At 39.5% G+C, this 24991-nt stretch overlaps 1 protein-coding gene across 1 annotated transcript; it reads left to right on the top strand.

Annotated features, from left to right (window-relative positions):
- Positions 1–11117: 11117 nt before the first annotated feature.
- LOC143340411 (very long chain fatty acid elongase AAEL008004) lies at positions 11118–24627 on the top strand. The gene is made up of 4 exons (XM_076762324.1): positions 11118–11515; positions 21697–21774; positions 21851–22122; positions 23500–24627. Exons 2-4 carry the CDS (start codon positions 21726–21728, stop codon positions 23983–23985), a joined length of 807 nt encoding a protein of 268 aa, XP_076618439.1. The 5' UTR covers positions 11118–11515; positions 21697–21725; the 3' UTR covers positions 23986–24627.
- Positions 24628–24991: the final 364 nt, after the last annotated feature.

The raw sequence follows: 24991 nt of genomic DNA, 5'->3' as shown, positions 1-24991 counted from the left end.
AACTGAATTCGCGGTTCCCGGGGACTATTTATTCTTTTACCGTTATTTCTCGAACGCTCGCGAACATTGTTTCCCACGTTCGTCGGCGAGTGTCCTTTGTATCGAAAAAAAGTTTCGCCGCGAGACGAAAACCTGTTATTTATGATCGAAACCTAGAGGAACGAATTGAATCCAACGGGTGTTCGTTGAATTAACGGATATTTATTTATACTGTTCTGTTTTGAATCATGCATTTCATGATGATCGTTAACATTTTATTTGTACAATAGATGACAAATAAAACCAATTTTTATTTCAATTTTTATTTAACGAGTAACCAACAAACTCTTTCAAAAGTTTGAATAGTTAAATCTTGGTTCTATTTCGAGTCATTCTCTGCAACTTTCCGGTGCATGCGTGTTGGTCGACTAGTTATTACGAAATCACATACCATTTATAAACATTTTCCTTTCATTTTTCTTTTTAGAAGTGACAATACAAGCTAGAAACTTGTATGATTCTCAGAGTATCTTCGTAGGAGTATTATCGATGGTTTGGCGAAGTTTTCGCTATGAAATTAAACGCGAATGGAATTTTATCCGAACGAAATCTTGTTTAGATTCGTTTTCATCACAGGGAGTCCGCGAATCGATTAATATCAGTCTCATAAATATATAAGGAAAAATGTAAATAATTTTATATCGTTCTAGCGCGCTCGCTGTTACTATACCCCCCTAACTTTCCGTCTGTACCATTCACTTTGGTCGTTCGCGCATAGCTGGGTCACCGCACGAAATAGAATTCAATTCCGGCCCTCTGTTTGTCATCTGGCGGATCCGACTGTTCGTCATTGAACGAAGGAATACTGTACTATATTTGTCGATTCTTTTTTGCATCGAAGTTGGTTCAATTTTTTATAATATTCTCACTTTTCGTTCCTCGTAATAGTATGCTCTAACACGAAGCAAGCGATCGAGCATGTGTCTAAAGTTATGCATTTAGGTACAGTTACTCGTGACTCATTGGGATTGTATTCACAAACAAGCAAATTCTATGTAATTTCTTGACTTATTTCTTGCCATTTACTCGTATCGCGATCTCTAATCACCGATAACAAGGCTGAAGGAATTTTCCTCGTTCATCGGTAAATCGATAAAACGATTTCGCGATATTGCAATACTTAATTACAATACTCTGATCACTGCTAATGCTCGTTCGTAAGCAGTATCGCCACGGACACTGTTCACCTCATCGTTAATACAATTATTATTACGTGGTTATCGTATATATTTAAAAATAAACAGAAGTGTTTAAAACATTAATAATTTTTAGAATTATTACGAGGCTGCCAACTTTCGAGGTTTCGATGTTTTGTTTTCAGGAACAGGAACCACGAAAGAAGGAAAAGTTCTCGAAAGTTTCGAAAGCACCCTTGAAATCGATATATCGTGGAACAAAACGAGACTTCGAGGAAGACTTCTTTCGGCCAATGAAATATCGTATATGCAAATCGCCTCGAAAACCTTTTAAATGTAACAAAACTTCGATGTTAGGATCGTGATTTATTTTTAGTCAATGCGGATGTATCTTTGTCCTTGATCGCTGTTGGTCCTTTTGTTTCTGAAATACAGCATAATATTTTGTATTCGAGCCTCCATTAACCGAACGCCAATTATTCTAAAATATCTCTCCTGCTATTCAAACATTTTTCTATAGCGGTTGATACTAATTTTGATCTTTGCGAGGCTGACTGCAGAAACAAGACCATAATTAATTTTCTTTTATATTGATTCTAGTTTAAGAAAAAAAACTAAAAAAATATGGCTTTGATGTAATCTAGGACAATCTGCTCTGCGATACAATGTATTTACTATTCAAGTGCCCTAGATTACTATCTCGCAAGCATTAGACCTAAACACATATCTACTTATAATTATAGGTTGTATGTACAGTATGAGTAACGGAAGAATGTAGAACCGAGTACGAGAAAAAAGTTAAATTTTATCGAAGGTTTCAAACGTGGCGAAAGAGTCGGTGGTTTACAATAATTTCCACGATGCCCAGAATATAAACAAGACGAGTAAAAACTATTAGTAATCATTCTTGGACAAAAACAAAAACGTATGTAATCGGGAATACGCGACTTCACGTAATTGTATAATTAAATGGACAGCCTACGAGGATATAACGGAACTACAGTTTCAAGTACGCGTATCACAATTGTCGTATATGCATTTTCCAAAGTGTAAAAGTACATAACAAGGTTATTTTTACGACAGAAGCTAATAATACAAAACTTAGAGATACTAAAATACGTTGATAGAACGATAAATCTTGAACGAAATGTGTACGAATAATAAGTTCTACTATATTTTATCGACATCGTTGACAGACTCGTTGTTATTAATAACTGCCTATAATTTACGTTAAATTCTGACGTTTCGTGTACCAAAGAAACGTCGCCCCCTTATTGGACGCCCACCGCGATACCAATTACTATGTTCGATGTCAACGGATTACCTTGAGTTCGATTCCTCTGTGAGGCATCGTCTGGACTGGCAACTCATTGTTAACGACCGCGAACCACGCAATTAGAGAGATCATTAGTGTAAACAGCGACAGTCGCGACGATGGACGATGCTGATTCCGAGTTCGACGATCGAACGTACTAATCGAACTTTATTGGACGATATTAGAATAATATTTGATAAAAGTTTTTCTTTGTTTACCTTTCTTTAAGGTATCATTTTTACGATCGAATGAAAAGCACATAATTTTATGCTCGAAGAACGTGGCTCGATGTCACGATCAGCGATACGAGCGATACTAATGAACCGTACGGTGTTTTTAAATTATGTGAGCATCCACCGGATAGAGACAAGCAATCTGTTTGCTTAGTTTTGCGTTGGTAATATTAATGACGAGCTGGAGTAAGACAAACGATCCACGCAGTTCATTCTTAGGTTACAGACGCTTATTGATGGTAAAGAGTCATTATCGAGCACATAAGATTTCATCATTATTTGACCATTACGTATCTCATTACGCTGTAGAGAAGTATTAAAGTTAAATTTGTTATACTCACGCCAGGTCAGGAACTCTAAGAGAACAAATAATGCAGGAAAGATAATATTGTCTAAGAATATTTAAACACGCGTGCATCCAAAGACTTTAACTTAGACTCAAATGTTGGCTGTTTTCCTCGACATTCTCCTATTTATCGTACGAAAAAGTTTTCGTAACAGGCTTGAGACACGCACAATGTCGAAATTGTTCGAATAATTTCGTGATCGACCGTGTGCTTAATCACAGTTTCTGTAGATTCGTTAGATAAAAGAAATCTGTGATTTGAAGATAAAATCTGTGATGCAACCCGTGTTAGAATTTTCTCCAAAATCTTGGGAAAGGTTTTTACGAACTGGTCCGCAGATATTCATGAGCGATTTATTATGGAATTTAATTATGGTTACTATTTATTTTATAGAGATGTCTGAGGACCAGCCATCGGCTCGAATGTAGTGCTGTTACGTGTTCGATCGAGACTTTTGCATATCGAATCCATTATCCCGCTTGTACCATCCCGAATGTTTGCGTCCTTCGCCCATATCCATCCTGAACCTTCGATCATGCTCCAACGATTTCACTAGAAAGATCCGTTTGCTCGATGACCGATTCATTTGACCGTTTGATTCAAAGGTTTCGATGCGTCAAAGTCCAGTACATTTCATCAGAAGCACCTTTTGTGGAATTTTTCACGATTTATCTTAACCTCGTTATTTTATTTCAAATGGAAATTAGGCACTCTTCGAGTCGAAAGCCTGGAAATGACCAGAGTGCTTAAACAAATAAAATTTGAAGCTTATATTTTTCATCTGTGGGCTCTCAGTCTTCGTTTCTATGTGACTATATTTCCATTTCGAGTATTATCAACCTTTTCATAAATATCTAATCTTCTAATTCTCAAATTTTAAAGATTATTTTAATAGTGCTTACGGCTTGTGACGCGAATAGAATGCTCGACCGGATGTACGTTGAGTGTTTCTATTGAACTTGCGACAAACACGTCCAGATTGAATTGGCAATGGGTCGTCGTTTATAATTGCACTCATTTCCGGCGATAACCACTCTCTTCTTTGTTGCATGTATTGTTTACCGCGGAGTCTCGCGCTCTAATTCAGACGAGAGGAAGCTACGCAACGTGCATTTGCAATTTCAACGATTGCTAGACGCGTGTCATCGTTGCGTAATCATCGTTTCGCACAGGGATCAATGTTCATTTACGACTTTCAGTAATCATTGACGAGATATCGCGAAACAAAGAGACAGAACCTGTTTCTTCTTTTCTGGGATGTTGCAAAGCTGCCCATTTTCTTTCTGAAACAACAAACAAACCCTAATTAAAAACTTCTCTGGTCGAGAACGGAGCAAAGCTAGCATTATATTTCAGACTCCTTTGGCTCTTTTGCAATATAAAAGTATTAATCTTGGATTCTAGCAATTTTTCTTACGAAGTAACAAACTCAAAATTCTATAATTTATATTCAACGCATGTCTTAATTTTAATTATGTGGTTTTGTAATATTATTATAGTTTTTTAATAAGTTTCTCGAAAAATTCGATGTTCTAAATCGCCAACAGTATCTTCTTCCACGTTTGTGGTTATCGACGATAATTCCGGAGCAGTGGACTCGTGTCTGTTTTTTTATAAAAGTAATTTTATAGGAGAAGGAAAGCTCGCTCGCGTGCGTTCCGTTTCACACACGAGCGCGCATAATCGACGCCGATAAACGACTTTCCAATAGACGAAAATATTCTGCTTCTAATTATTCCCGGCCTTCCCACGAGTCCTTCGATCTTGAAATTGATTAGGTTTACTCCTAGCTGCCATACGAATAGGAAAATACGTTCCTGTCGATTTCGTCACAATTTCCAGCATCGAGGATAACATTTCTACAGCCGATTCCCTTTCTTCGAAACGATTATACTTTTACCTAAATTCTTAGAATTATTTCAGCCTTGAAGGGGCCTACGGAGAATTTTTGATTTATTAATTTTCAATATTAGACTTTCGTTAACACCATGCACAGGCCGCCTTATGAATAGAAAATATATTTAACAGGTCGATTGGATATTTTTAATATTGGAGAATAAATATATTTTTCGTTAAAACGCTAGATTAATCGTTTCACGTTTTGCGTTATCTATCGGTAGAACATTTTACCACCGTGTAGCTGGGAAAGCATAAACAAATATTTGCGGTTGAGTCGCGCCGACGAAACTTTCGGTGATGACAATAAAAACTAATCGATGTTATGGTCTCTTAAAAATGAGATAATGGGGAGCTGGTCGAATGCATTATGCAAAAATCTTTTGGGCCAGGGAATTTTAAATTTCGACGTCTGCGAAAACAACATTTTCTATATTGTGATCTCGCAACGCGTTAAAATTACTAGGATCGAGTAGGTTAAAATTACTAGAAACCGATCTCGTTGCACGACAACATGATCGCACATTGGGCAAGAAGATTAAGAAAACTTACGAAATTAGATGAAATTTCATTCCAGCTGGGGCACTGCTCCGTTTGACGATGATATTTGTAAAATTGACGATCTATAAACAATGTTTCGATATAGGTGCAAGGCTTTGCAAAGATTTTAAGCATCGAAGAGCTAGAAGATGCATTCTTTTAACAACGTTAATCGCGAGTTAAAAATAGTATCGATTCTCTTGCTCGAGAAAAGAAACAGTCGATTGTTGCTTAAGGGAAAAGCTTGGGTCAATGGTCAGTTGGATTATAGTGAACGGAAGGTGCTGCACGTTTCATCATCGACTCGAATGACACGACGCAACGATGTAGAATTTTTACTGAAATCGTCTGGCATAGTGAATTATCGCGTGCCGCGACAGCCAAGCGTGGCTCGTCTGATCAGACGAAATCAGTCTCAAACGAAACGAAACAGCAAACAAGAGCAAACGTCGATATTAAAACAGTCGATGAACAAAGACTAGGAACTATTTGCTTTTCTATAAATGCAAATCATCTCAAGTAATAAAGTTTCTCAACAACACCATAATTTAATAGATCCACAAAAACACTAAAATATCTCTTATATTATGGCTATAGTTTAATTTTTCTCCTCAACACTTAAAGGCCAATCGTTTATAAAATTTTAGTGAAATTAATTTTGTGTTCTTACTCGGTATTAATACGTCGTCCTTGCATCTCTCTCAGGCATATTGTGATTTAGATCAATTGGCTACTGTTCTTGTAACATTTCTAGCGTTTTTGCCAGATTATTTGAAAGAGTCTCTCGTGTAACGTGTAGACACAGTAAGAACGACAGAAACAATGATAACAAGAAAATTACGAAGAAGAAGATACTATTAGAAAGACGATTACCGAATGCTGTTCACTCGAAGACTGAAACGAATATAAACTGGCGATGAAAATTGTTATGGGAATGATCGTTGTTTATTCATTCTATATAGGAAGTGAAATTCATTGTTTCGATGCATAGATATCGATAAATAATCATCAGTGTGAGTGATAAGGGGTTAATCGAAACAGTCATGCGATCGCATCCACTTATTATTCATACGCGTTGATTGCACACAATAATTCAAAGGTTTACGACGTTTGACATATTTTAATTAAGGTTGATGAATCGACTTCACGTGAATTTCTTGAACACTCGAGAAACGATGAGGAAAATTTATACGAACACATGCCGTATTTCATTATTTTTCCGCGATTATCTTTGCATTCCGGAAATTTTTAATCGCTGAAATTTTGACCTCGCGAAACTTTTTGCATACAATGTAGGTTACTTGTCTTTGTTGGTGGAAAATTGAAAAAACGTCAAGCGTAACCTAATCCTATGCGATTAATAGCATATCTGCCGAGTAGTTAATAGCCATTAAGAAAAGTGGAACAAGACAAAGGCTTTAGCGCCACGTTTAACTACTATATAAGTTAGACACTATGAAGTAATCGCGTTCGATAAAATCACTTTTAATTGCCAAGAGAAACAGTCTCGAAACTGAGCTTGAACTTGATACACGAAGAGGCAATAAAACACTTTGCTCGTAAATGGTTGTCGAACGTTAATCGATTATTAAGCAATTTTTATATTTAGCTCGTGTTTACTCTGCGGTTGATGCACGGGAAATTGTGCACTTTTCTCTTGTCTATTGATGTTTGCTTATTGTAAAATCTCGGAATAATCAATTAGTTTGGCATGATTTTTAATTTAAACAAAATTATTTCTACGGAACGACACGTTCTGGGAGACGTTAAATCTGTCACGAGGTCACGATGCGTACATGGCATTTGGTGGAATGACACTGAAAACGTCATATTCTACGAATTGGGTATCATCAATGTCGTTTCACCAATTAGGAAATTTCACACTCTAGAACAAATTATAGACTATTACTCTAGTGCAGTAAAAATTTATTCGCAATCGTCCCTGCATCCCCTCCTCGAACAATTTAACTTAACCCACCTTGTCCTTGGCTCGAGCCAAATTATCGTATTCCGAGGCCCTGCCCACGTATTCCATAAATATTTAACTTCAGTTGTACAATCGAATATATTGTGTCGAACATATATTCGCTCGCCATTGTTCTGATTCGATGGGTAGAAATTAGCCACAGTCTCGTAAAACTTATCAACTACATAATCGTCTAGAAATAAACTTTCTGTTTTCGTTCTTGAGATTTTATAGTTTAATAATTAGAAAGTGCCGGCCAAGTGCCAGTGAGTGACACATCAAGTTGAACGTCACCGGAACTACCACCCTCGAAGTCAATTATTTGCTAAACACTTCTTTTATTCATAGAATCATAATTTCTAATTAAAGTAATTTACATGTGATGCGTGGGAATGTATTGTAATATATTCATATGTGTTAATTCCCGTGCTGCGATTATGTTGGCTGTCATTTAGGAGACACCGGTTGAAGATCAATGGCGTTGAACAGCATAGCCTTCGAACGACTATGAATAACAAAATTTATGTTGACGAGATGTAACGTCCCGGACCGCGTAGGATTTCGTAAGATCGTTTTATTAATCATGACAAATCATGACAATTCTACACGATTCTTCTCTATTTAATTTCTGCGTGTTTTTATGGGCATAATCATCAAAACCAACACTGCAAAATTAAAAAACAGCAATAAAATAACTCCATGCGTCTAGGTGTTTTTTCTTACTCGTATTTGTAGTTCACACTTGGCACGACTGACATAAATTTCAAAATCAATAGAATCGTAGCAAAAACACCGTTCATACATAATTCACTATACTATTTTCCGCTTAGATAATTAAAATCGATTAGGACTGCAACTGGATTAAAAACTAATTGCTGGTCCATAATCATTAACCGTACGCCCCCGATACCGTTTGGACAACCCTAAATTTTCAAGCAAGATTACAGACATTCGTCGGACAAGCAAGCTTATAAATCATAATAACAATTCGAACGTGTTTAACTCCATATAAAAAGTGCGTGCAATACCAGCAATTATTCATAATGGCAGCGTAATTGGAATTTAGACGTACAAGCGTTTCTTAAGTTAATAACTTCCATCCTGAAAGGTTGCAAGGTATCTGTCAGTTCGTTAAAAAATAATAAATGAACAGCTCGTAGGTTTATTGAAAACTTGTTCGAAGATTAGTCGGTGTACTATGTGTTGTTCTTTTTTTTTTTTTATTACTACGTATGTATATAAAATTGCGCTTATTATGTATTTAGAAAGTACTACCGCCGGTTATTTTATTACCTTGAATAACATTACTTGTCTGACAACATACATCGCGGTAGCTGGTCATTAGAAACATTGCAACTGTATTCCTACAGAGTCCGATAACGACAGAAAAACCGACGCATCTTTCTTTCGCTAATCGTTCGCGTTCATTAATTACCAACACTCGTAACGAATCTTCTAACGTCGATGAACAAACATTAATAAATTTTTTATCGTCCCGGGGAAGCATAATGCTTCTCTCAACGGAGTCGTTTGAATAATTACGAGAGACACCGTAAACGAACCTGCGTAATTTACGATCGACGATCGTTAACACGAGTATCCCATAGAATTCCACGTCTCAAAAAATCTTCGCGAAAGACATGGTCACCTGGACCCTGGCGGAAAATCGATGAGAACCGGTTTCATATTAATGATTAATACAGTTAAGAGTGTAATAATAAATGAGTTTCGAAAGGCACCAAATAAATTCGTTGAAAACGTACGAGCTGCGACAATCCGGTTTCGGGAATAATTGCGTTTCCGTTCTCACCGACCATAATGCGGAGAGGATTTGTGTATCTTAATTTTCCCTGTATCTGCATGCAAAATGTAAACATTGTTAGTCAGTATTATTTTCAATACATGCATGTTTGAGAATCGTGACTCGTAAAACGCAGTATAGGACAAAGTCATCCATACAATCCCATTTGATTCGAGTAAAATTGATGGGAAATTTTTTTATCCAAAGTCGATCGCAACGATGGGTATATAGACCGTCTGCGAATTTTATTTTTCACGGTTTCTTGGAACAAAAGAAAGACTCAGAGGCACCAGAGATATTCTGAATGATGTATCTATGGTTTGAGACTAAGTTTCGTTAAATTTTGCGTTAATCTCAACGATGGCTGTATAGATCGTTTGATAATTTTATTTCTCACGATTTCTTGAAACAAAAGAAAGATTCAGAGGCATCAGAGATATTCTGAATGATGTATCTATGGTTTGAGACTAAGTTTCGTTAAATTTTGCAAATAAAATTTTGTATTAATCTCAATAGTGGCTGTATAGATCGTTTGGGAGTTTTATTTTTCGCGATTTCTTGAAACAAAATAAAAATTCGAAGGCACCAGAGATATTCTGAACGATGTATCTATGGTTTGAGACTAAGTTTCGTTAAATTTTGCAAATAAAATTTTGCGTTAATCTCAACAATGGCTGTATAGATCGTTTGATAATTTTATTTCTCACGATTTCTTGAAACAAAAGAAAGATTCAGAGGCACCATAGGTATTCTAAACGATGTATCTATGGTTTGAGACTAAGTTTCGTTAAATTTTGCAAATAAAATTTTGTATTAATCTCAATAGTGGCTGTATAGATCGTTTGGTAATTTTATTTTTCGCGATTTCTTGAAACAAAATAAAAATTCGAAGGCACCAGAGATATTCTAAACGATGTATCTATGGTTTGAGACTAAGTTTCGTTAAATTTTGCAAATAAAATTTTGCGTTAATCTCAACAATGGCTGTATAGATCGTTTGATAATTTTATTTCTCACGATTTCTTGAAACAAAAGAAAGATTCAGAGGCACCATAGGTATTCTAAACGATGTATCTATGGTTTGAGACTAAGTTTCGTTAAATTTTGCAAATAAAATTTTGCGTTAATCTCAACAATGGCTGTATAGATCGTTTGGTAATTTTATTTTTCGCGATTTCTTGAAACAAAATAAAAATTCGAAGGCACCAAAGATATTCTGAACGATGTATCTATGGTTTGAGACTAAGTTTCGTTAAATTTTGCAAATAAAATTTTGTATTAATCTCAATAGTGGCTGTATAGATCGTTTGGTAATTTTATTTTTCGCGATTTCTTGAAACAAAATAAAAATTCGAAGGCACCAGAGATATTCTGAACGATGTATCTATGGTTTGAGACTAAGTTTCGTTAAATTTTGCAAATAAAATTTTGCATTAATCTCAATAGTGGCTGTATAGATCGTTTGGGAGTTTTATTTTTCGTGATTTCTTGAAACAAAATAAAAATTCGAAGGCACCAGAGATATTCTAAACGATGTATCTATGGTTTGAGACTAAGTTTCGTTAAATTTTGCAAATAAAATTTTGTATTAATCTCAATAGTGGCTGTATAGATCGTTTGGGAGTTTTATTTTTCGCGATTTCTTGAAACAAAATAAAAATTCGAAGGCACCAGAGATATTCTGAACGATGTATCTATGGTTTGAGACTAAGGTTCGTTGAAGTTTTAAAATATTTCGTGTGGATTTTTGGGTCTGGTTGGAGCGGTGTCGCGGGTTTGTAGACGGTTGACTCGGTGGAAGTCACGATCGTGGCTGGTTTGGAAAGGATATAAGACTAGGACTGTCCAGCTTTGTGCTGTCAGACAGCGGAGGATAACGTTCGCGGGCAAGCTGAAAGGGAGAGAGAACCTTGCTACCGGCGCGGCGTCCATCAGTGGTGCGTGTCGAGAGACGGACTCAGACTCTCAGCAACCATTCCGACAGTAGTTTCCTCGCGGTCGCGACCAAACGACGATCAATCTTCCGTGGATCCACCGAGCGCTCGGTTCCCGTCGCAACTTCGACTCAAACACATTCAACGATCCACGTTCGAGTTCGTCTTTCCATCCCCTAACGAGTCACCGCGATTTTCGCCCTCGAGGACTGGATACACGTTGGTGGTGGATCGTACCGACGGGTTGGATCATTAACGAAGGATCCCTCCATCCGTCCCCAACCATCAACGGATTTTTCGTTTCAGAGGTCAGTGGTAATTGCGATCTATCTTTGCCTCCACGGTTCCGTATCTCGGGGGGTGGTGATCTCGTTAACGGTGTCGGAAAAACTCACGCGGAGTGCTCTTTGTTCGATTTCTGCGACGAATTTCACGACCGTTATCGTTCGACAGGCAATAAGAACCGCGGCCAGATTTGCCCCGAATAAATTAAACGACCGTTCGCATTAGACGCGTTGCAAAATAACGAGAGATTAGTGCAAGAGGTGTAGAATGTGAGCGGGAATACGAAATCGCTCAGTCGCCGCTTGTTTGGCCGCGGCTGTGCGCTTAATACGCCTTCTCGATCGAGGAAAAAGAAACGATCGAGGAGTAAAACGACGATCTACCAAAATTTCCGCTTTGAACACGCCGGAGGATCAACGACATCGAATCATTTTCACGTCACAGAGATCGAAGCATGGAGGAACTCGAGGTTCCATCGAATCGATTTTAATAGAAAATCATAGATTTGTTTAATTTAATTTGTGAATCGTCAATTTATTTTATTAATTCGATGTAAAAACCGGCCAAATTCGAGATTCTGATTCTGCGATAGACAAAATCGTTTCTAGACCGATCGATGACGAAACAGGCTGCTTCGAAGATTCGAATTTTTAATCGCGAGTTTCGGGTTTACCGGTTCGTGGAAGATATTTTTATTCGCGCGAACGTTTCCAATAAGTAATTAAAGAACGATATTCATCAGGCAGGCGTCGACCGTGGAATTTATTGCCGGAATAAAATTAATCTTTAATGCCTCCGCTCGACGGACGATCTTCTCGATCGGGAAATGATTCCTCCGTACGAACGGAAATCCCACGGTGACGACACAAAAATATTGACGTAGAGAAACGTCGAGACGATCGTCGAACTAAAGTGGCTGTTCGAGGGTGCTCGAAACTCCGGAGTTCAGAGTTCGAGAGCTCGAATGACCCGAAAGAAATTTCTCGTCGTTACGGTTCAGATTTTTTCCACTCGAGCACCGAAGTACTCGAACAGTTTTCCCCCGGTAAACGTGACAAACAGTGAATTGGGGATTTTTAAATCTCCGTTACGTTGGACGTTGAAAGAAAGCTCTGAATTTTCCTGCCAACGAAATGTTTCGAAAAGCTTTGAACGATCGAGAAACTATGACACGATGTCAGCTTGTATATGGGTTGAAGGTGAACATTTCGATCACTTCCTGCGAAGGCAAACTGCACGCTGTTAAAGTACAAAAATGGCTGAGCCCCGTGCAAGGTCGACACTTCTTTATAGAAACGTTTTACATTGCGTCCTCGATCGACCGTGATTTCACATGATAGAACAGATCCTGGTCAGAAAGTAGAGAAAAAAGTGATATTTATGAACAGGGTAAACTTTTCTTACTGTAATGAATATCGACTTCTTATTCGCGAAATGAAACATCCGATTCGAAGAGGTTATAAATATTTAAATATACGATTTGTTGACTTACCTTGACCAAGCGTTTCCAGTATCCTGTAGGCATTTATTTTTAACGTACATTTTGCAATCGCTTCATCCTACGTGCAATTTACCACATTGTGTGAGGTTACTATTTAGCACAGAATTTTGTACCGTTAAAATTGCAAATTCATTTGGTCAGAATAATTACCGCGAGTCTTACGAAACGATACAAAATTACGTGCAGACCGTTCCTTTCGGAGTCGTGAAGTTTTGGTTTTTTGGGGAATACTAATACTACTGAGTGAGCTTGTAAAATTAACGAAATTAATAAACAGAAAATTTTCAAAACCTCTCTACTGAAATCTGAAATGATGTTTAAACGAAAATAGACGAGAATCTCAGTGAGAAATTGATCGACATTTTGGGGGCCAGCTATTTCTAGGCGTTCTCCAGGTTTTCCTAGACATTTATACAGGGTGTTCGGCCACCCCTGGGAAAAATTTTAATAGAGGATTCTAGGGGCCAAAATAAGACGAAAATCAAGAATACCAATTTGTTGATGGAGGCTTCGTTAAAAAGTTATTAACCATTAAATTCAAAAATTTCAAATCGTTCTGGAAAAATTATTCTCGATTGGGGGGTTAATTACAATCATGTTTGGCCATTAGACATACCCTCGAAATCCTAACCAGTTTCGAGAAAAAAATTCGAGAAGGTGTAAAATTTTTTGACAAAATTAAAAAATTTAGAATCGTTCTAAAAAAATTATTTTTAGATGCAAGTGTCAATTACAAGCATTTTTTGTCAACAGATATACCCCCGAAATCCTACTCAGTTTCGAGAAAAAAATTCCTCACCGAAAATATAATTTCTGGCCAGAAATGTCTGCCCGAATTTTCATGCGAAACTTTAAAACGTCATAACTTCTGAACGGATTGGACGATTTTAATGTTTAAAAAAGCAAACTACGCGTATTTTAGTAGAAAATATGTACAAATCGCAAAAATATTCGAAAAGTTGGTCCTTGACCCCGCAAAATGAGAAAAACCCCATGAAAATGGTCCAATTTTCAAACTGCCATAACTCCTACAATTGTGAATATATTTCAATGAAACTTTTTTCTGAAGTAGTGCTCATGGGTACCTACAAAAAAGTATTGTAGACAACTTTTCTGTAGGGTGTCAAACAAAATTACTAAAAATTAAAAACGAATTTTTAAGAAAAATCGTCAGGGAGTAGGTGCCTAAATTTTTCGACGAAAAAAAAATTTTAAATCGTTCTAAAAAAAATTGGTTTTAGCTAGGAGGGTCAATTACAATCATTTTTGGTGAATAAACATACCCTCGAATTCGTAACCAGTTTCGAGAAAAAAATTCAGTACGGTCGGAACTTTAAACGTTAATAACTGCTTAACGAAGCCTTCGTCAACAAATTGGTATTCTTGATTTTCGTCTTATTTTGGCCTCCAGAATCCTCCATTAAAATTTTTCCCAGGAGTGGCCGCCCTGTATATCTGAATGACATCGTAAGTAACCGGACGAATGTCGTATAAATCGCGATTGGGTGAAAAACAGGAATTGCAGGCAGTTGCGCGTGGATTTCTGCCGCTTGAAACGGTTTAACTGCACTCACGGTCATGGCGCCTGGCCGCCCTTCGTCCGTAAAACTGCAAGAAAGTAAAATGCGATCGAAAGGGAGAGCGACGACGTTTCCTTCGGACGGTCTTACTCGATCAATCGCGCAACCTCGTCTGTGTTCCCGTTGTTCGTTCCATCAGCGAAGGCTAAACATTGTAATTGCATTACTCTGGTGCACACGGAATGTCGTTCCTCTTTTTTTTCTCTCCCTCCGACTACAACTTCAAAGGCACGAAACGTTTTTGAAATTTTACACTAGGTGATCCGCGTAAAGCGTCAGAGGGAGTTTGGGTTGGATACTCGCGAACTGTTCCGTTCTGTAGCAATGAAATTCTTTTTTATGTCAGGGCCCTCGGTGAAAAAATAACACATAGATTTAAAAAATAATTCTTCTCGTCGATGGTACAGATTGTGCTGACGTTTTTATTTTTTTCAAGGCTTTTTTAAATTGTTGATTTATTATTTATTATATCAAATTTTCATGACGTCGAAACTTAGTGTCGATAGCGTCACTGGCGTAAAGAACAACGATCTTGAAGGGAGCCTATGATTTCATCGGTATTTTTGATTTATGGGACTGGCTGAACGGACGATCGAATTGCTAATAGCTCGATACATCACCGACAACGTAACGTTTCGAAATGATTTTTTCAAGGTTGCCAGTACGAGGAAAGGTTAATGTCACACGTGCAGCTTTCAAATACCACCGTACGTTACACAGATCAGAGAATTGAACTCTTCGAATCTCAGAAGTAACCATCAAGATCGATCTCTCAAACGAATTGCTTAAATCAGATTCAGGCAAATTGTCTAATGGTATCAACCCTTAGCCTTTGTCTTGTACTCTCAAAACGTAATCGTGGGGCGTTTCAGCCTCCCAAAGTGGAAAATAAAAAGCAGTTTGAATTTTATATACAAAATAAATTCAATCTCTGAGATATCGAAGTACCCTACGATATCAGTTAAGGGTTGAAATAAATAGAAACTGTGTATCTCGATTCCCCATATTCCTCAAGCATCGTACAAGGTTGTAGTTCGTAATTTCTATTTTAAATACGTTCAAGAAAAATAATAAAATACTTTTTGATTTATCCTGACACGAGAAATAGTTCAACACCAGAAAAGAAAAATCTGAAACCTATAAATGTCGCATATAACGATGCCGATAGTTTATTCCGTCGGCTCCACGGCTCGTTAAATCAGTTATCCGGGAAATAAACAATACTTCAACGAGGACATTTGAATCGTAACCTGCCACAGAAACTCCTTCGTGCGCCTTGATCGAATTCCCAAACCTGAATTATCGAACCGTTCTCGATCTGTGGGACACGAGAGTGTGTTCAAAGTGCAACAGCATGCAACCGGTTCGCTGCACTTTCCAGCGACTCCTTGCTCAAGGATCCGCGTGGGATTTATCGTCGACCGATTTATCGAGCACCGAAAAATGATGTCGATAGAAATTTCACCTGCCTTGAACCCTGACGACGATCAACCTTCCTTCTTTTCCACGGCAGCTACGGTCGGTGGCATTCCGAACGTTGTTTACGCGTGGATTTCACATCGATCTCAATACCATTGGCGATCTATCGAGGCCTGCAGTCGCGTCCACGTGGACGTCTCGTTGCGTCACGGTCCATCTATGACGAAAACGACAGAGAACCGTTTGATCGTCCCCTTTCAGAAAAACCAGCCGACGTGGCTGGGGGGGGGGGGGGGGAAACGGCGTAGACGTCTTAGGGAGACTGGCGTGTACCCAATATTCTTAATAACAGCGCGATAGCAGGCGGAACGATCAATCCTCGATCGAGCTTGCCACACGCGACCGCGCGGTTTGACAGCTCGTTATCATCGAATTAAGCGCAGCCGTACTTCGTCCCTGAAGAACAAGGTGCGTGCACAGCCGGATAGAGATCGCAGATAAATTCCGTTGCGACATTCCTAATTCGTTCTGCCCTGCAGACGTGTTATTACGCTCCTGTTTGCGTCGCGATCCTTTACCTATGCTATCGGGGGAAAAACTCGATCTTTCGGAATTTCTTTTTCAACGCTGCTGGCCTGCTGGGCGAGCCATTAGCGCCTGTTCGTTCTCACGATGGAAACGATAAAATAGCGTACAGATTTAAAGTTCATCGGTGCAACCCTAGCAATGCTTATAGCTTTATTTAATACAGGGTGAAATAGCTTCGTTTGTTATGAACGATGGATAAAATTGTTGAAATTCTTGGACGAGTCGATTGTTTTCTTCGTTACGGAAGATGGGGGAGTTATTTAATTATCGTGAACTTTAATTCCCCCTAAAATTTGAGTCGTTTGCATTTAATTTTCCTTTTCTCTTTCACTGTATTCTATTTCTAACGTTTCACGAGCATCAAATTCTAATCAGACGAGGATTCAACTAAGTTTTCAGCGAGTGTTTTTGTCAGAGTTTCTAGGATCTCGTAGGTGAAATTCTCTTTAACCGTATTACACATTACGACGAGTTATTTGTCCCGTATTTCGACACGGTTATAATCGATCACAGCCGCGTAGCGAATTGGGCAATCGTTTTAGTGTCCAAAGAAATTACGAGTTGCCAAATGTGAAAATCGCGTTTGGACAACTTTCTACCATTACTGGTTCACACGCATGGGGAACTGTCTCAGAGACGGTGCATCGCGCAAAAACCACGCAGACACGGCTACGGGGAATTACCGTAGGCTGTTTTAAAAGCGATTAGGTCGGCGCACGTGGATACTCGAACGTTGCATCAGTAATTCGAGCAAAATAATGAAAGTATGAGATACGACAAATCTCTTTGGAAATGGCACATCTCCCATAAATGGCAGGTTTCATTGACATATGCATTCTCAACGATGGCATCGAGTATTACTCAGTCTCTCAGGCCAGGGGACTATAACCTCCTTGGCTCGAAGGCCATGCACGTGTTCTACCTCCTTTTTCCTTATAGCTCGTGAGATAAAAAGAAACATTTGCTTCGTATACTACAAAGAGCCCCGTCTTCGTCGTATCCGAGCTCTAGAATATTTCTAAATATTTGATACCACTGAAAATTAAGTTGGAAGAGAGAAAAATTCTGTTGTTTAACTTTCGTCTAGTCCACTACGAGAGTCTCTGGAATTTTGATTTCTTTTTGTCCACGGAATCGTATACAGAGCTCGAGTCTCGATTTGGGCAATCGTCCGGTTATCTGCGAGCCGGTTGCGCCATACGAATGATCCTATTATGCATAATTATTCGCCTTTATCAACGAAAAGGTCCAACTTTTGGGAGAGTTGCGCTAAAAGGACCACAGAGAAAATTGCTTCGCGTCAATTAGACACCGGTGGTTACTTCCAGTACGTTAACCCTGGGGTGGCGGTGCTCCAGGGTGCAGAACACGTTCCTGGCCTTCCAAGCGAGGAGGGTTGTAACTCTCTAGGCTTCTGTTTTCTCCATGAAGCCTTCAGTCACCCGCTATTTCCATTTAGCAATCGTTTCCTCATTACAAAATCAATTTTCATCGCCGTCTCGTTCCAATCCGACACAGCAGCTTCACAGAGTGGCGAAACCATCGTATTCCGATTGAATAGCTTCTAAAACATCTTAAGATAATTCCATATCGTTGTATTCGTACAGTTGCGCGACTGGAAATCATCAAGAACACTTTCCATGTCACGATTCGACGTCCGTATACAGGTTTCAAACTGCGTTTCACATACTCTTGAGCAATTTATAATATTTTTTTTTTTTCGACGGCTAATCGCGCTCATCCACGAAAGAAACAGCTCATCGTGACACGCAACATCGGTGGACGAGGATTTCAGATTACTATCGGTCGTGGGGGAGCTTAGAAGTCGATTATGCACTCTGGTAAGAGACTACAACTTCGAGGAGGTTCGTTTATAATCCAATAACTAAATTTTTGAGAATATTCTGAAATCTACCCCTTCGTTACTTAACCAAAAATGAATTCAAATATCGAAGACTCTTTTCACCTAATTTTTCAGTGGTTATCGTTAAATTCCAAACTTGCATTTGATTCTCATCTTCTCCGCTGGAATTGCACGTTTTAATGGAAGAGTTTTACGAGCGACTGTACCCCGTGTAGCGTTTTACAGTGACCATACGAGATCCAGTGAGTGTTGACGGGTTCCAAGGATGTGGACGAGGTCGTTGGCGGGGCTCTAAAGTCTGGGGAAACCCCTGAACGCGAGGGCAACGTTCCTCCAACGGGGACGCTTCGTCGAATCCTTCTTGGAGGGACGCACGAGTAAATAAAAAATTGATCAGACCGGTCAGGTACCTTGCTCGAGCGGCCAGGCCGACAAAAAGGGCCGCAGAAGAAGAAAGAGTCATGCATTAACGATCCCGTTCACCTTGGTTCTGAGCTAGTAGCCACCGACGAGGTTTCTGGCTCTTTTCCAACCGGTGCTCCGCAAGTTTCGGAGTCAAGTTGCATCCCCTCGATCCTGATCGACCATTCGTTACTGTATTTCTTCGCCACGGCGTCGAAAGTCCTTTAATATAGCAATTAACCTCCTCACGTTATGGTATCCAGCAAACCGTCATCCTTTCGTCAAAGTAGACCTGGAATTTATGACAAATCCCGTTATTCAGAGTTTCGTTCCTCGTTTCTTACAATAGGAATTATATCTCAGTACGATGACAGAAGTGGGATGTTGCTGCAATTTATGGTTTATAAGATCCACGGTTTGAATTCGTGCCACGTTTTATGCTAGCAGTAACGAACTTGACGCGAATACGTGATGCGACCTAAGAATAACGCTACGGCCATTCTTAGCGCGTTTCGTACAATATTTGTGGGGCTCATTAAACGGGGAACCGTATAAATCAATTCCTGGTGCATCCCAGGGACCCCAAAACGTAAAATTATCTTCGTGTCTTTCCTTTAACGAGCTGTCGTTGGACGAATTTCTCGCGAACTTGAAGCACTAAATAGGAATTGTTGTGGGAATTACTTTTAATTTTGAAACAGAGTCCCATAAAAAAATCGAACACTGAATTTTTGAAAGAAATTCATGATCGTGTTACTTGGTTCATCGAAATTCATTCTCGAATTGTATTTCGATCGAAAACGATACAATGTTTGTTACACGATGCAAAATCGCTTATTGAGATGGTAACGTTTGAAAGAACTTTGCAAAAAAAGTAATGATAGGTGTAGAAGGACGTTACTCAATATATTTGGCAAAAAATGAATAATCAACGAGGCCTAGGCAGAACCAGCGTTCAAATTCCAGGTTTCTGAAAGGGTTAGGCAGTCGTGGACTTCTTAGAACGAATTGCGTTAACTGACGTTTCGCAACGTGGCAGCTGCCCAGTCGATCGCGGCGACAAGGATTTTAGAATCTCGACCAGAGAAAAAAATTCCGGGGTACAATAATCGCCGCGACTGATTGCTCGCTGGCCGTAATTGGCCGTGCAATTAGGAGATGGCGATAATTATTCGGATCCGTTACCGCGCTCGAGGACGCGGCTCGATGATCCTACGACACCTAGTCGCGACCTTTTTACGCTTCCTTGAACGACGCTCGCGGAATCTCGATGATTCACGCGCGATCCAGTTTCGACGGAAATCCCCTTTGAATCGCGCGCGCTGAAGAATCGATCTCTCGACGCGGCGAGACGCCCTTCGCGACTCGATTCGAATCGACAGGGCGCGTGCACAGGATCAGGAAAAGATAATTATTTAATTTTGTAGCTTTAAATAGACCTTAATTCAATTTTTAAAAATATTTTTATACCATCTTCTATTTAATTTTGGAACAGAATTTACTAAGTCCTTTAATATCATTTGTGACTCGATTCGAATCGACAGAGCGCGTGCACAGGATCAGGAAAAAGCAGTTATTTAATTTTGTATTTTCAAATAGACCCTGATTCAATTTTAAAAAATATTTTCGTACCATCTTCTATTTAATTTTGGAACAGAATTTACCAAGTCAAGTTTTGATATCGAGAAACGAGAAAATTATTCTCATTCATGACAAGTTCTTGAAGCGTTGACCATTTTCAGTAATACATTTAACAAATCGATGTTGCAACTGCTGCTTGTAACGTACCAGGAGTTACTCGATTACATGCACGTTGCCACATATCCTCTAGCAGATTTCTTTTTCCAATTTCCTCCACAGGAAAGAAATGCACTGGAAATGGTCAACGTTGGTTGAACGATGATAAATCAATTTCTATCGAGAACTAACGACTGTACACGAAGAAGGGTACTTGAAATTTGAAAGTGCAATTGTAAAAAGAAAGTAGATGATGTTGAGAACTTGCTGAAAATTGAATAAACAAAAATAGAGTAGAATTAAGACCATATTTCATGTTTACTTACTACCGTGTCGTCATCCCCAATGCAGAGGCAATTACGGCGATCCTTTAATGGTGGTTTCCTCGAACTGTTTCCTCGGTGCACGCAGTTAGGTTTCCTCCGACGCTGTTCATCCAAGGCGAGCACCGACGAACGGCGTTCGACAGTCTCCAGGGACGACCGCGTTCCGATCACTGGCTATAGGCAAACAGGAAATTACGTACCGAAGACCTGAAACAATGATGTATTTTTTATCCATCACCGAGACGGAATATGAATATTCCCCGCCAGTCGGGTAACAAATGCAAAAGTGCAACCGATACTCGATATATTTTACGATTCATCGAATACAAATGACTCCGAGCACTCGCAATACGACGATGAAACAAAATACAGGTGAACGTGAATATTCCCAGTGCCACGAGACACAATATTCCAGCTTTTCCTCGTCGATTATGCCAAGAACTGAATACATACATTAAGCAGTTTAGATGCATTTCAATTACAAAATTGATTCCAATGTATGACGTGTCTGCGCGCGATCAAAGGCGGCCGAAATCGGTTACAATTATCGATGCAAATGCGTTTTATCGATTAATTTATCTCTCGTTTGTGCTAAGTATTTTACCCCATTTAAGAGAAATTTATTCCATCGACTATGACCACCTGGAGGTAACGTTCTAATTGCTATTTCTTATGTTGGGAACTATTTCATCTTCCCTTTTAAAGACACCCGGGGTTAAAAATAAATCTGAATACATTTCGTTGACTTTCGATCGTCTAAAGTACAAGTTGGACACTTTGTTTGCAGATTGGCCCGTTTGGGAATAGTCGTGGACAATGTCGGGAGTCGTGGAGTGGTACAAAGACATAATGTACAACAGAAATGGTAACGGAACGCCATTGGTAAATCGAGTCTCGAGAAGACGTCGCGTGGTCTGTGACGAAGCTATCTTGTCTTCCAGATCCAAGGACCAGCGATTGGTTCTTAATGTCGGGGCCTGGTCCGTTGCTCATGATCGTCGTCAGCTACATCTATTTCAGCATATCCGCCGGGCCAAGGTACATGAGGGACAAGAAACCGTACGAGCTGAGGAACGTCATGATCGTTTACAATTTCATGCAAGTGCTGGCCAGTATATACATCGTCTACGAGGGTCTGATGAGCGGCTGGATGATGGACTACAACTTCAAATGTCAACCAGTTGACTATTCGAACAACCCCAAGGCTCTCAGGGTACGATTAGGGCCGAAAGAATTTTTAAAAATACCTTAAATGTTCGTAACGTGAGGAAAAAACGCGACAGCCGGGGAAATTCGAGTCAGTGTTTTAAATATTCACGAATAATCCATTCCTCGTCTCGTTCTTTTCATTCACCTCGCTGTTCGACGACTGCTTCCTGGTTTAGCTTATTTTACGACGACTCCCATTTCCCTGAAGTAGTTAGAATAATAATGTCTTCAACAATAATTCCACCCGTGCCGTATTTCCCAGTAAAACTGTGACCTTAATCAAGTCGAAACAGCTCTCTTCCTAACGTCAGTATCGGGTGATTCCATAAAAGATTCTCTTAGATATAGAATATTTCCCAAATGTCAAGAATGGAAATTAAATTTATATCAAGTTCCACGCCTTAAATATGAAAATGAGCCAAAATAAAAATGCTTCCTCGTCAAGCGCTGTCCACGGATTTAAATAACAAGATTGCAATAATACTTCGCAAAAAGGTAACATTAAAGGTTTATTGCACGATAAAGGAAATTGTGTAACGACGAGTAATTTATGTGAAGCACGTGAAAAACTTCCATGCGACCGTAGAACGACGAAGACCATAAACGAAGCGACGGAGACTCTAACGATTCGTAAAGTAGTTTCGTATTGTACGGAATGCGAAATCAAGGGGGCCACTAAATGATTTTCAATGCTCACGAAACTATTACCAGCAGCTCATTAGCAACGAAGACGTAAACGTTAACGACAGGGATGTCCACAGAAAATCAGACCCTGGTCATGCTAATGCAGCCATTACTTTAAACACTGTGATTAAACATAAGTGGCTCGCGGCGTCTTTAAAAGTTACGCGAACTTTTGTGCGAAAATTCCTGGAAAACTATCCGTGCGAAACTGGAGCACAATTTTGATAAAAAAAACGTTTCGAAAAGACTTTCCATTCGGTTCTTCGTATAATTTGATCGCCGTACGAGCGTTGCGGAATTTCTGGATAAATTTGCATATAGAAGAGTATGCATTGCCCGGTGACTTCAATTTACCGCGAGTTAATTGGTATAGCGCTCTGTCCAACGTTTTATCGCCATCTGTTTCCGTGCTACACTCTAATATCTCTATGCAAATCGATTACATATATCGCGTCAACAATTACGGATCCTTGAATCAACTTTTCACAATTTTCACCCCTTTAAATATTCAAAAATAGATGAAATAATAGTTTCCGTAGGCCTCGTTTAACTGGACTCTTATTCCACCTGCAAAAAATAAAGATACCCCGCTTATTTAAAGTAGAATAACAATTTGATACCAGTTTTCTCGACACAGAAAATACAACAGCCCCCAAAAATGCCCGTTTCATAACGTCGACGTGACTGCAACTTGCAGATGACTCGCATCGTGCACTTCTACTTCGTCTGCAAGCTGGTGGAGCTCCTGGACACGGTGTTCTTCGTCCTACGGAAGAAGAATGGTCAAATCAGTAGTCTCCACGTCTACCACCACGCGATAATGCCGGTTTGCGGCTGGATCGGTTGCAGATTTTTACCCAACGGTCACGGGACCCTTCTGGGGGTCATCAACGCGTTCATTCACGTGATCATGTACACCTACTACATGCTTTCCTCGATGGGGCCTCACATGAGCAAGTACCTCTGGTGGAAGAGGCACCTGACGTCGCTGCAGCTGATCCAGTTCAGCATCATCTTCTGCCACAGCTTCCAGGTGCTGTTCAACGGGTGCAACTATCCAAAAGTGATCGCCAGCCTCCTCAGCCTGAACTCTCTGGTGTTCATCTACATGTTCGGATCGTTTTACGTGGAAACTTACATCAAACCTCGCAGCAACGGCAAGGTTCAGAATAAATCGGAATGAGACGGGATCGATCGACGAAACGTCCTCCAAGGACATGGAGGCTCTCCTCCATAGTGTGTTTCTTTTATCGACCGTGGACCACCCTGGCAAGGGGAGGACCGTTCATGTTCATTAGCTGTTAATGATTGTGTAACGCAGAGAGACGCATTTCGAAGGAATGTTTGTCGACGATTTGGCCGAGATCAGTTTCGAAAGAATCGTTTTCAAAAGACAGGGTAGACTGGACCGTTTCGTTCTTGCCACTCGACAGGAGGTTTAGAGGTCCGTTCGTGATAGTAAAACGGACGTTTTGGGTATAAGAAACATATTTTGTACTTGTCGTCCATCTTTTTTAATCTGTTTGGAAGGATGCCTGTAGCCATCGTGTCTCGAGAGGGTAAAATCTTCGACTTTTAGAGTGCATAGAGCGCATTTGCTTTAATGTGAGCATTTAGAATAGTTTGAGAGCGTTTAATCGGAACGGAATACAAAAAAAAAATACGGAAGAGGCGAATGAAAGTATAAAGAGACGTAGAGTTAAAACGCTACGAAATAAAATCATTGTGCGATAAAATATATAAGTGAACGTTACAAAAATAAAAGTATGAGAATGTGTAAATATATAAGTTATTTAAACGTAATAAAAATCGATTACGAAGAATATTGTTAATTTTGTTTATTTTTAAAGACGCCTGTCTGTACTTTTACGATGCTCACGTTAAAGCAAACGTACGCTACGTATATTGAGACAGTATGTATATAGTTTTCTCGTGCATTCGTAATTTTCGTCACTCTCTAATTAATAAGTTGAAACTGATGTTTCTAACGAGGATCGAATTAAACGCGTTCGAAATTCCCGCCGTATCGCGAACGATCGAGAACGCGACGAGGACTTCGACAGGAAACACGAAATCGATTCCGAACGGTAACGGTCGATTCGAGGCGTCGATAACGAAGGAATCGATCGTCTGACGATCGATCTTGACATTCGATCCTATCGAAAGTATTGCTCATCAGTTGGTAAAAC

This window comes from Colletes latitarsis, chromosome 3 (genome assembly GCF_051014445.1).
Source record: "Colletes latitarsis isolate SP2378_abdomen chromosome 3, iyColLati1, whole genome shotgun sequence".
NCBI classification, from domain to species: Eukaryota; Metazoa; Arthropoda; class Insecta; order Hymenoptera; family Colletidae; genus Colletes; species Colletes latitarsis.
This window is presented reverse-complemented; position numbering and strand designations above follow the sequence as displayed.

Bases quoted from the DNA above. Each gene is read 5' to 3' on its own strand.
- LOC143340411 (XM_076762324.1), top strand. From the start codon at position 21,726: ATGTCGGGAGTCGTGGAGTGGTACAAAGACATAATGTACAACAGAAAT. The intron at 21,775-21,850 runs GTAACGGAACGC...CTTGTCTTCCAG, and splicing joins CATAATGTACAACAGAAATG to ATCCAAGGACCAGCGATTGG. The intron at 22,123-23,499 runs GTACGATTAGGG...TGCAACTTGCAG, and splicing joins ACAACCCCAAGGCTCTCAGG to ATGACTCGCATCGTGCACTT.